Source organism: Malaclemys terrapin, chromosome 19 (genome assembly GCF_027887155.1).
Source record: "Malaclemys terrapin pileata isolate rMalTer1 chromosome 19, rMalTer1.hap1, whole genome shotgun sequence".
NCBI lineage: Eukaryota > Metazoa > Chordata > Testudines > Emydidae > Malaclemys > Malaclemys terrapin.
Window position 1 is genome coordinate 14,037,019 of NC_071523.1, and position 15,365 is coordinate 14,052,383.

Consider the following 15,365-nt stretch of genomic DNA (forward strand, 5'->3'; position numbering starts at 1 on the left):
CTGACCCTGGGCAAGTCACTTAGGGCCAGATTTTTAAAGGTATTTAGGCACCTACATGCTTTCTGAAAATTCTACTATAAGGAGCAGATTTTTGAAAAAACCTAAGTTATTTAGGTGCCTAAATCCCATTGACTCTCAGTGAGACAAAGGGCTTGTCTACTCAAACAAACTGTGGCAAGTTGGGTGTGAATCTACCTTGCACTAACCTGCTACCCTCTAACTGTCCATGTGCACCCTGTGGACGCGTGTGAAAAATTAGTTAATGCTCTTTGAGCTAGTCCTGCTTCAAAGAGGACTAAGGGTTTGTCTACACTGAAGCGGTGCAGCTGTAGTGCTTCAGTGTAGACACTGCCTACACCGACGGGAGGGTTTCTCTTGTCAGCGTAGGTAATCCACCTCCCCGAGAGGTGGTAGGTAGGTCGATGGAAGAATTATTCTGTTGACCTAGCACTGTCTACATGGGGACTTAGATCGGCTTAACTTGGCCGCTCAGGGATGTGGGTTTTTCACACCTCTTCTGTCGATGTAAGAAGTGTCTGTGCTACACTGCCACTGAGGCACATAGCCTAATAGTTTGTGCAGACAAGCCCTGAGTCACGTTTGAAAATGAGATTCAATCGCCTAGGTGCTTTAGAAAATGTTGCCCTTAGTCTCTCTCTGCCTCAGTTCCCTATCTGTAAAATGGGGATAATACTGCTTCCTTTCTTCCATTTTTGGCTGTCTGGTCTATTTAGACTATAATCTCTGCATTGTCTTTCCTTATGTGTGTGTACAGCACCTAGTACAATGGGAGCCTGCTCCTAGTTACAGGTTGAGATGCTACAATACAGACAAGAACAGCCTGAAGTTTAAAAAGTAAAAGAGGGCAAATGTTGAATGCTCTCATGTTGTGGAATTCTAAGCCTGTTCCTTTCTACAAACAGGGAGAACTGCCACTGAATGCAATACAAGTTCATTTTGAAGAAAACCAAAAACGCTCCTTTCTAATAGAAGGTACGTGACTGATGCATGCTGGATACCGCAGTAAGAACAGGCCGACTGATTTATAGGAATCCGATTCAGTCATTTAAAATTTAGGTTCCAAAATAAGATTTTGCTTCTGAGCTTTATTTTTATGTAGCAGGGTGGTGGTAGGATTCCAAAACTTAATCTGGGCAGGCATGTTTGCATCAATGGAAACATATTTACATTGTACCAGTGAAATGTCTGTGTTCAGAAACCGTTTTCTACTACTGCGTGAAAGCCAGAAATTGGAAATGAATTGACGCCGTACAAACAGGAAATGAAACTCACTAGCCTCATTTCACTGTCAGCTGTGTGAAATACAAAAAAAAAATCAACCAGCAGGCACCCCCTGATGACAGGGAGAGCTGCTCACCTTTTATTTTTGAATTTTGACAAGAAATTTCATGGAAATCTCAAATTTCTAAATGTTGAGGATAAAACAGAATTCAGGACAATTTCCACAGGTATTTTTTCCTGTTTATTTTTCTTCTACTACACCTAGTGATTTTAAAGCATCACTAGTTGACTAAACATTGGGAGGAACAATTGTTATGATTGTTTCTTTATCTTGACTGTCCCCTTTTAATTTATGCCTAAACTTAAGTACAGTAAAAGCTGTTTTATCTGGCACTTCACCAACCGGAAAGCTCTATATACTGGCATTCTTATCTTCATTGAAATGCTGGTTTATAGTCTGGTTGGTGAGGGGCTGCCAGGGGGTTGGGGCATGGGAGGGGGTGTGGAGTGTGAGCTCTGGGAGGGAGTTTGGGTGCAGGAGGGGGCTTGGGGCGTGGGAGGGGATGCAGGGTGCCGGATCCGGGGGCCACTCAGCTCAGGCGGCTCCCCGCAAGTGACGCCCTGTCCCGGGCTCCGGCTGCTCCCCCTCCCTCTGCCTCGAGTGCTGGCTGCGCAGCTCTCATTGGCTGGGAACCTCGGCCAATGGGAGCTGTGGGGGCGGTGCCTACGGGCGGAGGCAGTGCCCGGATCTGGCACCCCGCACTCCCTCCAATGCCCCAACCCTCTGCCCTGAGCCCCCTTCCGCACCCAAAGTCCCTCCCGCGCCCCAGCCCCGCATCCCCTCCCGCACCCAAACTCCCGCCGTCTTAGTTAACTGGCATTTTTTACTTATTGGCACCCCTCCTTTCCCCAGCATGCCGGATAAAACAACTTTTACTGTAGTGCATTTATTGAAATGACATATACATAACTATCGCTTTTTTTAAAAAAGAGCAAATTTAAAGAATTCCGTGTCTTGCGAACTAAAGAGGAAGGTGGGGGAGGTAATACCTTTTATTGGACCAACCTCTGTTGGTTAGAGAGACAAGCTTTCGTGAACTGAGGCTACATCTACACTACAGGGCAGGGTTGATTTAAGATACGCAAATTTAGCTACGTGAATAGCGTAGCTGAATTCGATGTATCACAGCTGACTTACCCCGCTGTAGGGACGGCGGCAAAATCGACCTCTGCGGCTTCCCGTCAACGGCGCTTACTCCCACCTCCGCTGGTGGAGTAAGAGCGTCGATTCGGGGATCGATTGTCGCGTCCCAACGGGACACGATAAATCGATCCCCGAGAGGTCAATTTCTACCCGCTGATTCAGGCGGGTAGTGTAGACCCAGCCTTAGTTTAGGAACATATTTAATTCTCTTTAATCATTCAAAACCGGTAGCTCAGCAGCTGGCCCGTTGCTGAAATGCAGGTGCTGATTTTTCCAGGGTAGATGCACAACAGGGGAAATTCACCCAGTGCCAAGGTCCGTGCAGTATTTATGCCCTACTTACACATTGTTTTGGTGCATGGGCCTCATGCAGACCCCCCGCCTAAGGGGGATGTTTGTCCTCAGTGGATTTCAGAGGGGAGAAAGATAAACTCTTAATCTGCATCATTAACCATGTGATTTATCTTACTTCCAGGACGACTAATAAACTCAATCCAGGTCATTTGCCCCAGCTACGAAGATTACCAGGAGTGGCTGTACTGCCTTAAAACAGCCCAGTTTCGGAATGCTGACTCTTCCCTTTCAGGATCAGAAAGCTTCTCGGGATCAAAGCCACCACACCTTGGGCAGGTAATGTATATTTATTGCAGGACTGCCTGGTAATCAGTGCATGTCCCCAAGGACTCCCAGCTGTCGTATCTCCAGTCACATGAGACTGCCCCGACACACCAGACTGCTTTGAGTCCCACCCTGAAAGGCACTAATGAAAGTCTTTGATCATTTTAGATTATATTTAGAGCCCTATAAAAAGCAGATCCCTGGATGTAGATTATGAATCTGTTGTGCAATTTTAATGATGCATTGGTACAGTGACAATAATGGTGGCTTACAAAGGTGGCAGCCGGTGCTTAATTTGTAATGGAAGAGGTGCCGGGGCTCACGCAATTTTTCTCCTTTGGTAACTGAAGCAGCAAGCCCAGAGGTGCCAGGGCTATGAACTGCCGAGCCTAGAGATGTTAAGCCCTGGTGACACACCCCTCCACCCTCATCCCCAGCCCATCCTGTTCCAATGTGTTCTGGGCTTGGGAATTAGTGGAGGTCATTTTTCCCCCTGCTGAGTGGCTCATTATTAAATCCCAGGCTGCTCATTTCAAAGTTGGAGAGGCAGTTCACCTGAGATGCATCTGCACTGATATGCCCGGATCGACATTAGGGCAGCGGCCTCCAGCAGAAGTATCTGACGGGGAGATGGGGCTTAGGTGTCAAAGGCGTCTCATTAGAAGTTACAGGGATGGAGTAAAGGTCGATGAAGGCCCTTGGATTTGCTCCGCTCTGGGGGGCGGGGAGAGGAAAGGCTGGGGGCGGACGGTCTCAGGGGGTGGAGTGATGTGAGTCAGAGTCTTTTACCGAATAGCCCAGCATGGCAGTGAGCAAAATTGTTTCCCATCTGATGACTGGCCAGTGTCCAATGTGCAATGAGTTGCCGGGTCTCACTCCAGTTCCCGAGGGTGACGTGTCCCCGCCGCGCAAACCACCATCGCAGCTGGCCCCTGTATAGCTCCCTGGTTCGCAGTTCACAAGCACTCAACTACCTCCGACACCTGGAGGGCAGCACCTCCCTCTCACGCGGTCAGCGGAGTTTGCCGTGGCAACCCAAGCTGGCCCTGTTCTGTGCCTAGTGAGGGGACTCTGTGCTGTCAGGCCAGCACCCAATTCACATAGACATTAAAAGAGCAGCCGATGCTAAGGTGGCATTGCCCATGGATCTGAGGGCGAGCTGACCATTGGGGGTCTCTTTCAGAGCCTGGGGGATGTTGCGGGGAATGGATTAGCCCGAATCTACCAATGAATAGAGATATCCTATCTCCTAGAACTGGAAGGGACCCTGAAAAGTCATCAAGTCCAGCCCCCTGCCTTCACTAGCAGGACCAAGTATTGATTTTGCCCCAGATCCCTAAGTGGCCGCCTCAAGGATTGAACTCATAACCCTGGGTTTAGCAGGCCAATGCTCAAACCACTGAGCTATCCCTCCCGTAATGAGAAGTATTGGTATTTTTAACCCTGCCCAATGTAGTTCCCAGGCAGCGGGAGAGGCTCCCTCACCTCTGATGGCCGGACAAACTCCTGGACGTCACGAGGAAAACTTACCACCTCAACCCACCACTCCCAGCACAGTGGCTCCATCCCTGACCAGCAATCATTTGTTCTGATGCCTGAAGGCAGAGTGACTGAAGACCCGCTGTCCCCAGGCTATGCCCAGCCTGTCCATGTAAGTGACATGAGGTCTCTTGGGAGCCTGGGGGATACAGAGGGGATCAGTTTGGATGTTGGGTGGGTTCAACAGTGTCGGGGTTGTGCTGCTGGCCAGGAAAGCTGAATGAAAGTTGCTCATTGATGCACTGGCCTGAACAAGTCATTTAAATGCAATTAACCAGACGGAATGGGGGGCACTGGCTTAATTTGGTTAAACGAGAGTTTAGATCAGCAGGAGAATTTCCAAAGCAGTTAATACACATCAGTATCCTCATTAATATTACAAATATCAGGGGGTAGCCGTGTTAGTCTGTATCCACAAAAACAACAAGGAGCATGTGTGTATTCTGGTAGGTGTGTGCCTAATCACGTCTGTGTGCCTGTGGGTGACATGTGTCCGGACTCTCACTGTTATCACAGCTGGTCCATAGCATTTGTTGTCTTGTTTCAGTGCCTGGCAAATCCCAGCTGGCCAAGTACCGGGATCCCCAAACCAGAACTGAAGAGGGGCGGCAGCGCTCGCAAGTCCAAAGGCAAATGCGGACCTGCCCAGCAGCCACAGCCCAGCAGCCAGGACTCGGAAAGGACTGTGTTTAGCCTCATTCCCGAAAACCCCAACAGGGAGCCGCTGTCGCCAGTGTACAACGATCCCTACTCTCCACTGAGCTCCCAGCAGCACCCAGCGGTCCCCCCGCTGCATTTGGACTCGAACAACGTAAGGGTTTCTTGTCTCACTGGGATGCAGATGACGTGGCCGAGCCCTTTCCACTCCAACGCCTGCACGCTCATGGTGGGGAGGGGAGTGGAATAGATGGACCAAAGGGATTCGGTCACCTGCCGACAGAGGCATTCATATTGCTCTCCATGCTCCCGCCCTACATTCTGCTTCGCTTCCAGAAGGACCGCTCCTTAAAGGGCAACTCACAGGAAGTTACTTCCACAATAGCAGGTGTTTTGGGGGCAGGAGTGAGAAAGGGGATGGGCTCATCTCTGCTTTGGATGGAGCGGGTTCTCATTAACCCCTCACGTGCTCCGGGACCCTGTGTAGGGTGACCAGATGTCCTGATTTTATAGGGACAGTCCCGATTTTGGGGTCTTTTTCTTATATAAGCTCCTATTACCCCCCACCTCCGTCCCGATTTTTCACACTTGCTGTCTGGTCACCCTAACCCTGTGCCTGAAGGCTGTGTGAGTGCCGCTCTGACTGGAGCTCTGCTGGTAGAGAAGAGGGGTTTACATGATAAAGAGGGCATTATTGTGATAGAGGACATGGCATCTCCTCTTCCTGAGCCTTTCCTACATAAATCTGGTCTCTAGAAGGTCAGAGAGGCAGGACTAGCTTTGAGCATGAGCAAAGCAATTGGTCACTGTGTTCCGTGCAGGCTCTGTAGCTAACTGGCTGGTTCTCTCTCCTGTTACAGATAGGAAAGCACGGACGTAACCTTTTCTTGCAGCTTAGGGCTCTGTACATTGTGAGGCTGGTTTGGGGAAGAGGCCAGCAGTGTGTTTCCATAGCTGTTTCCATCAAGCCTTACCAAGGATAAGCGCCTACTACTGGTTCCCAAGCAAAGGAGTTACCCCTTTAGCTCCAGTGGTTACCACTGATGCTTGTTGTGCTGAGTTCAGTCCCCACTGATGGACAGTTATAGAGCCAGGGCTCGGTGATCCCATTGTTTAGGACTGCGTTGCATTTGGAGTTAGAATTCCAGGGGAATCCCACCCCATGGCCCTGAATGTGTCCGCGAGACCTGGCGTTAACTTTTCGACTCTTCGTTTCAGCTGAATCAATGGAGCTTGGGGGAAAGTCAGACTCCGGCAGCTCCCAGCTCTCTGGAGAAACCAGCCCCGCCCCGCTCTCCCCTGTACGCTGACCCCTACACCCCGACCCCCACCCCTGGACGCAGGGTTGCAGACTCTGACTTCCTGGAAGAGGTACGATATGTATGTGACTGTGGGGCTGCCCAGAGCAAGGGGAGTCGCATCCTTGGCTCAGTACGCAGAGCTTTGGCAGCATGTGACTCCAACAGAGCCGTGCCCGGCCCCGCAGGCCTTTTCTCCTGGGTGAGTCTTCCATGGTGCCTGTCTCTCTAGTGACCAGCAAAGTTCTCTGCCTGTTGGCTCCGGACTGAAGCAGTGAGGAGCTGGTTTCCTCTGTCCAGATGAGGGTGCCAAGTGACCCAGGGATGAGCAAAAATGCACCAAACTGGGGTGGGGGTAGGCGGTGAGCTTCGGTTTCCCCAGACCAGGGTGATTCAGATCTAGGGACCGCTTTCACCCAACCCCTGAGTTTCAGGGGTGTTGTGGGGGGGGCGTGTAGATAAATCAATGAGCTCATCTCTCATAAGCTGCTGCCATTTCTGCGCCGTTCACTAGCAGCCGCTATCTTGCTGCTAGGCGCCGGCTTCCTTTCATCTCCCCTTTTCAGAGCCCTGAGCTGCCCTTCAGTCTCCCCCCCACCCCCTGATGTGGCACAGTGTCACCTCCCCCCATCCTCGTGCCTGGCCGGATTCCCTCTGGAGTTCCTCGGCATCACTCGGGGGCATGGCTGAGTGGCGTGAGGCGACTCCCCCTCCCTCATCGTGTCAACGCGGTGGATTGTGAAGTTTAGACCCAGAATCTCTTTTTGTGGCTCTGGTATTTTATTGATACATCAGGGTGGGTGGAGGTGGAGGTGGGGGGCAGTCAGGGAAGGCCCCTATCCAGGGACGGCAGTTACCAAGTTGGGATTTGTTCTCGTCTAAGTTCTTAAGACGTCATGGTCAGACTGGCTCAGAGCAGCTGAACGGCTACGCAGAAATCCCAGGGGCCCATCACCCTCCGCTGCAGAAGAAGACCTCCCACCCGTTGCCCAGCAGTCGCGGCAGAGAGCCACCCGCCGCGCAGAGATACAGCAACCCCAGCACCTCGTGTCACTTCCCGCAGGCATCTCCCCCCAACGTTTCCTGTTTTACAAATGTGAGTGCCAAGATGGGGGCCTATGGGTCGCTCCCACTGCCACCAGACATGTTTGTGCCCTCAAGGCTCAGAGTCTGAGGCCAAGCACGTGTGGGCATAGGCGCCGACTCTGTGGGTGCTTTGGAGCTGGAGCACCCACGGGGAAAAATTGGTGGATGCTCAGCACCCACCGGCAGCTCCCTGCCCAGCTCACCTCCACCTCTGCTCCGCCTCCTCCCCTGAGCGTGCCATGTGCCCGCTTTCCCCCCCTAGCTCCAAGCGCTTGCACCACAAAACAGCTGTTTCACGCGGCTGGGAGGGATGGGGGAGAAGAGGGAACATGGCTCGCTCGGGGAAGAGGCGGAGCGAGGGCAGGGATTTGGGGAAGGGGTCCAATAGGGGCAGGGAGGAGGTGGAGTTGGGGTGGGGACTTTGGGGAAGGGGTTGGAGTGAGGCGGGGCAGGGGTGGGGAAAGGGTGGACTCGGGATGGGGACGGGAGCAGGGGGGCGCGAGCACCCATCGGCACCAAGGAAAGTTGGCGCCTATGCATGTGGGCACCCCTTCATTTCAAAAGGAGCATTCCTCTGACCATGGAGCAGGGTTGGTGGGATGTGGAAGCATCTTTCAGAGACAGTACAGCATCGGCCTGTGGTGATCTTGCGTTGCGCCAGGAGGAGACAAATGTCTTGATGCTGAGATGGTACCTTGACATGGCCAGTGGTAACAACAGCATCCCTAGTGGTACATGCCAGAGTAGGTCAAGAAGTAGGCTACTGCGCAGATCCAGACTGGGGCGTTATGTAAAACAGGAGTGGGTTTGCTCCTCCTGCCCCACCATGGCTTACAGTCTGCAGGAGTGTTGGGTGTGATTTCAGTCCAGGGTGTGGGGAAAGGGATGTGCAACTCTGGTTACTTTTATTAATAAGGAGTCAAATCCCAAGGTCCTTATTTATGTCTGTCTTAGGCATTTATAGTCCCCCGTTACTGTAGTGTCTGAGTGCCTTACAATCTCTAATGGATTTCTCCTCACCGCACCCCCGGGAGGTAGGGAAGTATTATCCTAATTTTACAAAAGGGAAACTGAGGCACAGAGAGACTAAATGACTTGGCCACAGTCACGGAAGAAGTCTGTTCCAGAACAGCGACTTGAACCCAGGTCTAGCTAGATTAGTGCCTAACCACTGGACTGTTCTCCTCTATATTTGTAAGCTTTCCTGCGGTTATCATCCCCACGGAGCCTGAGCCTTGTAGCGCACATATCCTCACAGGTCCCCACGCAGGTAGGGTCGGTATCATTATCCCCAGTCTGTAGATGGGGCACAGAGAGAGAGATCTGAAGTTCTGAGCAGCCACTATTTTTAGTTGAAGGCAATGGGAGCTATGGATACTCAACAACTCTGAAAACCAGCCCCTAAGGGACTTGACCAAGGTCACCCAGGGATTCTGTTGCAGAGCGGGGAGTTGACTGCAAATTGCTGAGTCCCAGTTGGGGGCCTTAACCACGAAGACAGCCTTCCGCAGCATCCTTGCTCCCGCAAGCTGCTGGGGGCTGAAGATGCAGCTCCTTGCCCAGGGAACATCTACAGCTCTCGAGAAGCCCATTTTCCCAGCCTGTGTGTGACGCATGCCCAAGAGCGACCTCTCTGAGTGACTAAGAAAGGTTGTGGACTGGGTCCCGCTGGATCTGCCCATTGTGCCAGAAAGATGATGGTAACAATGCAGCGGTGTAAAGTATTTGACCCTCAGGGATATGATTGGGTACACCCTGGAGGATTTGGATGTGGGAAGCTACAGAGCTGCGATTCCTTGGTGAGAAAGATCCTGGCACTGACATCCCAAATGCTAAGAGACACCCCTCATCACTATTTCTTTCCTCTAGATCCCCTCCTTGAGGGAAGAATTTCTGGGATCCTCACTGCAGTCCTCAGGTGAGTCCCCCAGGAGCCAGAGAGAACCACTGTCTAGTTCCAGTACAATGCAACACCAGTACTAGATTTCTGCCTCTCTTCTAACCTGGCCTTAGCTGTGCTCAGCCCAGCCCAGCTGTATCTCAGCACTTTCTAAATCTGCCAGCAGCCGCTGCGTGTTCTGCAACCCAGGCTGCATGGCTGGTGTCTGCCACCTTCGGTTAGTGACAGAAAAGGCCCCTTCACTGTCCCCGGGCTCCATCTCTCTGGCTTACGCTGGGGTTTGCATTTGATACTTAGGCACTTTTCCAGGAAAATCATTTAGATGCAATTACCCCCGGATTTGGTTGCGCTGGGGCCATGACCCAGGATAATGTCTGACCTTGTTCATCTTCTCGCTAGAGAATGACACGGGGCTTTCGCTAGGTCCATTGCTTCCCTGTGGACAAGTGGCCATGTGACAAAGGACAACAACCCACCGTCAGTCGTGGCTGGCCTGCACTCTCTGTAGGAGTCTCAGCAGCGAGACCAAGAACTGTAGGGATGGAGCTCTCCCCCGGAGCTGGGCCATCTGGGGCGGGGCAGGGCAGTATGGGCCAGGCATGCTTTGCTGATCCTTCTCTTGGATCTGCTCTCAGAGCTTCAGCTACCAGGTCTCTCACTGCAGCACCTTGCCCCATTGTATATTTTTGGAAGAGACTATAATAGCGTAGGAATCCTGTAGCAATCAATGTAAACTGTTTTGTTTGTCTCTTTCTCCTCTGATTTGCAGAGGGAAGCGCTGGTGTTTACAACCTGCCCGGGAATGGCCGCGTGCGGCACGACTCTGCATATCACGACTACGCAGAACTCCAAAGCTTCCACAGCGACTTCAGTTATGACAACCTCTGGGAGGCTGAGGAGAAGGAGTCGGGCATCCGGCAGGCCGGGCCCTTCTCCTGCCAGCAGTTTTATCATGTATGAGGGAAAGAAGCCAAAGCAGTGCTCATAAAAACTCCCGGGCCTGCCCCACCCTGACCACTTTGCTTTCAGCCATGCCTTTTAGCTGTGAAGCGTGTAAGGTGTGTATAGAATGAGCAGGGAAAGGATCCCTCCAGTGACTGGGTCTCCTGTGTGTGCTGAGCTCTGGCTCCGGCAGGTTTTCATCAGGTTGGAACTCTTCCACCAAATCTTAATACGATGCCCACGAGCATGAACAAGACTCTACGAATCCTAATGAAAAACGAAGTCCCTCCCCATCCCCCAACATTTCGGCAGTACTAGGGGGGATCTTGGACGCTAGGCACTCTAAAGGAACTCACTGTCCCGGCTGTGTAGGGAACCGGGTTTCGTGAATAGCCGTTGTTCCATGCAGTGGAAAAGAAGCCTAGCTCCTAATCACGCTCCCTTCGGCTAACAGGACACTGTGTGTATGGAAAGGTCGGTGACTCAGAGGGGCTAGAAGAGGAGAAACCGGTCATTGGACGGGTTAGCGTGTGTGTTAAGTATTAAAGAGCTATGCATCGGGAGACCTGGTCGCTTTCCTTTTCAATGGAGCTGCTTAGTTGGCGACATCCGGGATACCTTTAAACCTTGAGCTCTGTCGATTAGCCAGACCTTTCCCCGCTAAGCGTCAAGTCTGTGAAGACCTGTGAACATTCACCATCACCTAAAGTCTGCAGCGTGGGTAACAACTGCGCTCAGCCCATTGACTCGGTGCAAAAGTCAGAGTTGGCAATGGAGATAGGGCAGACAGAAATCCTCACCTGATCCACAGGCCCTGCTCAAGCTAACAGAGGAGGGTCATGTAGGGTCCACCTCTGTCTCTGGACACCGCTCAATCTTCCCTGCCAGTGATGGCCCAGAGACTATGGTGATGGGCGCCAATGAAAGAATCTGCATAGCTTGGCCAGCATTGAGAAAGAGACGAAGAGGAAATCTGTTATCTGTGAAGTGCTCCAAAGGGCATGTGTTTTCAAGAGTTCTCCAGGTGCGGATACCCCTGGATCCCTCCATGAGACTTTTTCTCTCTCTCCCATTCAGACCTCTCCAAATTTACTGAACTCAGTCTAAACCCTGCCTCTTGTATGTCTGGGCAGTGGGGGAGGGCAGGAAATCATCATTAAGCAAAACTCCTGCATGATCCTCCGAATGCTCCAATAATCTAAGGAATGTTGGTGTCCTGAGTTCCACTCCTGGGCCCTTAGGGGAAGGCAGAAGACCACTGCACAAAAACCATCATTCCTGGGGGGACAGTGTCTTAGCTTTATCGGACCCTTTGGCTCATACAGGGTCAACAGCAAGCCAAGGTGCTTTACCCTAGGCTCCAAATTCTAACCTGCATTCCCCAAGCAATCTGTAGAACAAAGCGTATTAAGGAAATCTCTTTTTTTCCACTGGTGGAAGTGAAACAAGCCACTAGACTGTTGTACTTGAAATTTTTTAGACGGTAATAAGCAAAGTTTACACGTAGGTTTTGAGTGGAATATTTGTATTTTATATGTAAATGTGGGTGAGTTAAAAACTTATTTAATTTCGTAGCTATGGACTATGAACAATACTGTGAGACTATCAGCTGCCAACACATCTGTGCTGTGTGGGATGGTTGGGTCTTCCAGCTGTTTTTGTTTTGTTTCAGGTTTACTTTCCTATTGGGAGGGTTTATATATAATAACTTAACACTGAGAGGAGCTATTTATTATGAACAGAATTGCACTGGGGAATGTCAGAGGCACATCGTTTTCTGGGATGCAGCTGGGCTCACTGAATGTTGCTGTGTTCACTGAAACCAAAGACCTTTTTCAAGATCTAGATTTTTCTATATATAATAGCAGTGATTGCAATGTATCAAAATAATTGACTGTAAAGTACTCCGGTCAATTTCTGCAAGACTGTACAATTCTAATAATAATACACACACCTGTCTTCAGAACTGAGTCTCTGTGTGTCCTCATCTGGTTTAACTGAGGGATTGGTGGTTTTTCTCTGTGTTGCTGTCCTTCCTTCCAGCACCTGAAGGACAAAATAACTTTTCCCCACCCGCCCTAAGTCTTTGAATCACTAGCTGGAGGAAGAATTTTCAAACTGCCAACAGCCTGCGCTGCTCAGTTGAGATCAGTCATGTGCAAACACCTTATCTAGGAACAAATTCTCTAGTGTCTTCTTCGGGAGATGGGATTCGTGCCAGGGGCTGGGACTCCAGAGTTTACAGACTCTGTTTTGCCCTGCTGTCTTTGGAATCTTTCGGCTGGAAAGGTGCTTTGCAAGTATCAGTCAAAGAATTCAAATTGCTCAACAGATTTTACTGACCGGGGTCACTTTGCCTGCCTGAGAAGTTTATCAGTTGTGCTGGCTGCAGTCCAGTAATACAGGAAACTTGCAGAGGGCCAGCAGGAGCTGAAGTAGATCATAAGTGATGCATAAACCATTAGCTGAACATTTGCACAGGAGTGGATTTCACTCAAGAGGCACCTTCTCTTTCTCTCTTGTTTCTCAGTCTTTCAAACTAATCTAGCATTCTACAGCAGCTGTGACTGTACCATCTAACTGTAACATCTTCCCCCTTTCCAGGGTGGGAGGGGGAAGGAAATCAATTAAGGCATTCTGGGTGGAAGCAGGGGTGAAAGTAACTTACAAGACTTACTGGTAATGCCGGAGTCCTGAGGGGATGTGGCCTCATCCGGAAGAGGTGGGACCTCTCAAGATTTAAAGGCCCTGGGGCACTGGCTGTGGCTGGGAGCCCCAGGGCCTTTAAATTAACCCTGGTCTCCCAGCTGCAGAGATGGTTGGAAGCCCCTGGGGCTCAGGGGCAAATTAAAGGGCCCGGGACTCCAGCCGCCGCGGAGCTCCGGGCCCTTTAAATCTCCACCGCAGCTCCGGCTGTGGCAGGGAGCTCTGAGCCCTTTAAATTCCGGCCCCAGCCCGGCTGCCGGAGCTGCGGGGAGGGGGGGGGGGAAGATTTAAAGATCTCTGGCCCCGCCACGGAAGCTGGTGCAGTCCGGCACGGTGTACTGGCTCTTGCCAGTATGCCGTATTGGACCGTACCGGCTTACTTTCACCTCTGGGTGGAAGCTTTGCTTTGAGTGGAAATAAAGTCCCAGGCCCATTGGGTGCGTGGATTGAAGGACAGACCCAGATCTTCCAAGGTAGAATCAGTGGGAGTTAGGCATCTAAATACCTTTGAGGATCTAGATGTCCCTCTGGGCTTGTTTGTCCCTCCAGGTTGGGAACGGTAGGTCAGGCCATGGGTTCATCTCTGAAGTCCATAAAAGGGAGAAGCAGCTCCCGTTCTCAAGGCAGCGAGTGGACATTAAAGAAGCTCAGTGTGTGGATTTAGCCTGGAACAAGGCTTTACAAATGTCACCCTGTCTCTACCCATCTGCTGCTCCTGATGGAGACGTCTCTTGTTGTTCTTTCAAACCTGAGTCCCTTTTCCTTTCCTGTTTGTGACAGTCCACTCTTAGCCTGTTAGACTCTTAAAGAAATGTTACCTTTTTACCTGGTTCCCCCTCTTTTGTGGAGATTGCTTGATTTGAGTATACAAAAGAGCGTGCGGCTGCCTTCAAAACATGCAGCTCAGTGTTGTGAGGAGGAGCTGGGACAATGTCTGCACTGGAAGAGCTCAGGGTCAGCGTTTAGGCCCAGCTTTTTAAAGCTATTTAGGTGCTGATGTGCTCGAGCGTCGATGGAATTTGGACACCTGAATGCCCACGTTGCTTTTGAAAACGAGACTTACGTTCCTAATGTAATTAAGCATTGTGACGCTGAGTGCAGGAACACCTAAATAGCTTTAAAAATCTGGGCCTTAGTTACTACAGACCCGGGTACTGTAGAAAATGCCTGTCAGAGAGATTTGATGGTGGTGAAAATCTAGTGTGTTTCTCCCGCTACAGAAAAGATTCCACCAAACTGCGTTCATTGTGCAGCCAGCTGATTGTTGGGGGATTAGGAGTTATCCCCCTGTCACTGAAATACAGCCATCTCTGGGGTGGAACTTGGCAATCCTGAAACAGCACACAGTAATGTAGCCCAGCAGGATTGAAAAGGAAGCCTGCCTTATCCAGATGCAAGTGCAGGCAGGATAGTGTGAGGCAGAACGTAATAACTGTGATATCTTGGCCATATTCCATGCTGGGTAACCTTGCAAAAAAATGCCATGGGGCTTTAATGACCACAGTGCTAGGGCCTTGATCATATGTCTCGTCTGAAAGACAAAACCTCTGACGCTGTTGCCCCTTCGCGCCATTCTGGGCTGTTAGTTCAGTGCTAGCGAAAGGGAGTAGTGCCAGCTATTGGGGAGAGAGAGACCCACTGTGGAACTGAAGCCCCCAGCCTGGAACGTCATTGTTCAACTGATCTCTAAGACCTGGGCTACAGACCATTTTTGCCCTGATGTAACTATTTGGATTACAAAACAAAGCCACCCCCCTAACCAGCCTAGTTCTAACAGTACGGACCCGACTGTGGACCAGCTATACTGGTATAGCTTATTCCCTTTCCAATATAGGAATATGCCACTTTTAAATTGATGTAACTGCATCTGACTCAGCACTTAGGGGAGCAGGGGGAGGGGGTTGTACCACTTTCATAATACTGGCTTAGTTTAAGTGGTAGCACTTTTGTGGGTGGACGAGCCCTAAACTGGTCCCCAGTCAGCACCCCAAAACAGTGGGTAAGTTCAGATCCCAATCCAAGATTCACAGCACCGGCCCATCTCTGCTACTTCACCAATACCATTTCCTGCAGCCCCTAAGATTTTTTCCTGGGAGCTACTGACCCAGCCTAACCCTGTTTAGTTGTTGGGAGCTGCTGTTGCAGATGGCTGTGGTATATTTTCAAGCTCTAC

At 50.8% G+C, this 15,365-nt stretch overlaps 1 protein-coding gene across 1 annotated transcript in view; it reads left to right on the plus strand.

Annotated features, from left to right (window-relative positions):
- The window catches only part of PLEKHN1 (pleckstrin homology domain containing N1), a 42,597-nt gene extending 30,141 nt beyond the window's left edge, over positions 1-12,456 (plus strand). Inside the window, exons 9-16 of the mRNA XM_054008837.1 lie at positions 924-993; positions 2,922-3,076; positions 4,521-4,715; positions 5,151-5,414; positions 6,479-6,631; positions 7,442-7,654; positions 9,514-9,562; positions 10,314-12,456. Coding sequence (XP_053864812.1) covers positions 924-993; positions 2,922-3,076; positions 4,521-4,715; positions 5,151-5,414; positions 6,479-6,631; positions 7,442-7,654; positions 9,514-9,562; positions 10,314-10,504 — 1,290 coding nt within the window. The 3' untranslated portion in view covers positions 10,505-12,456. The remainder of the gene's footprint in view (positions 1-923; positions 994-2,921; positions 3,077-4,520; positions 4,716-5,150; positions 5,415-6,478; positions 6,632-7,441; positions 7,655-9,513; positions 9,563-10,313) is intronic.
- Positions 12,457-15,365: the final 2,909 nt, after the last annotated feature.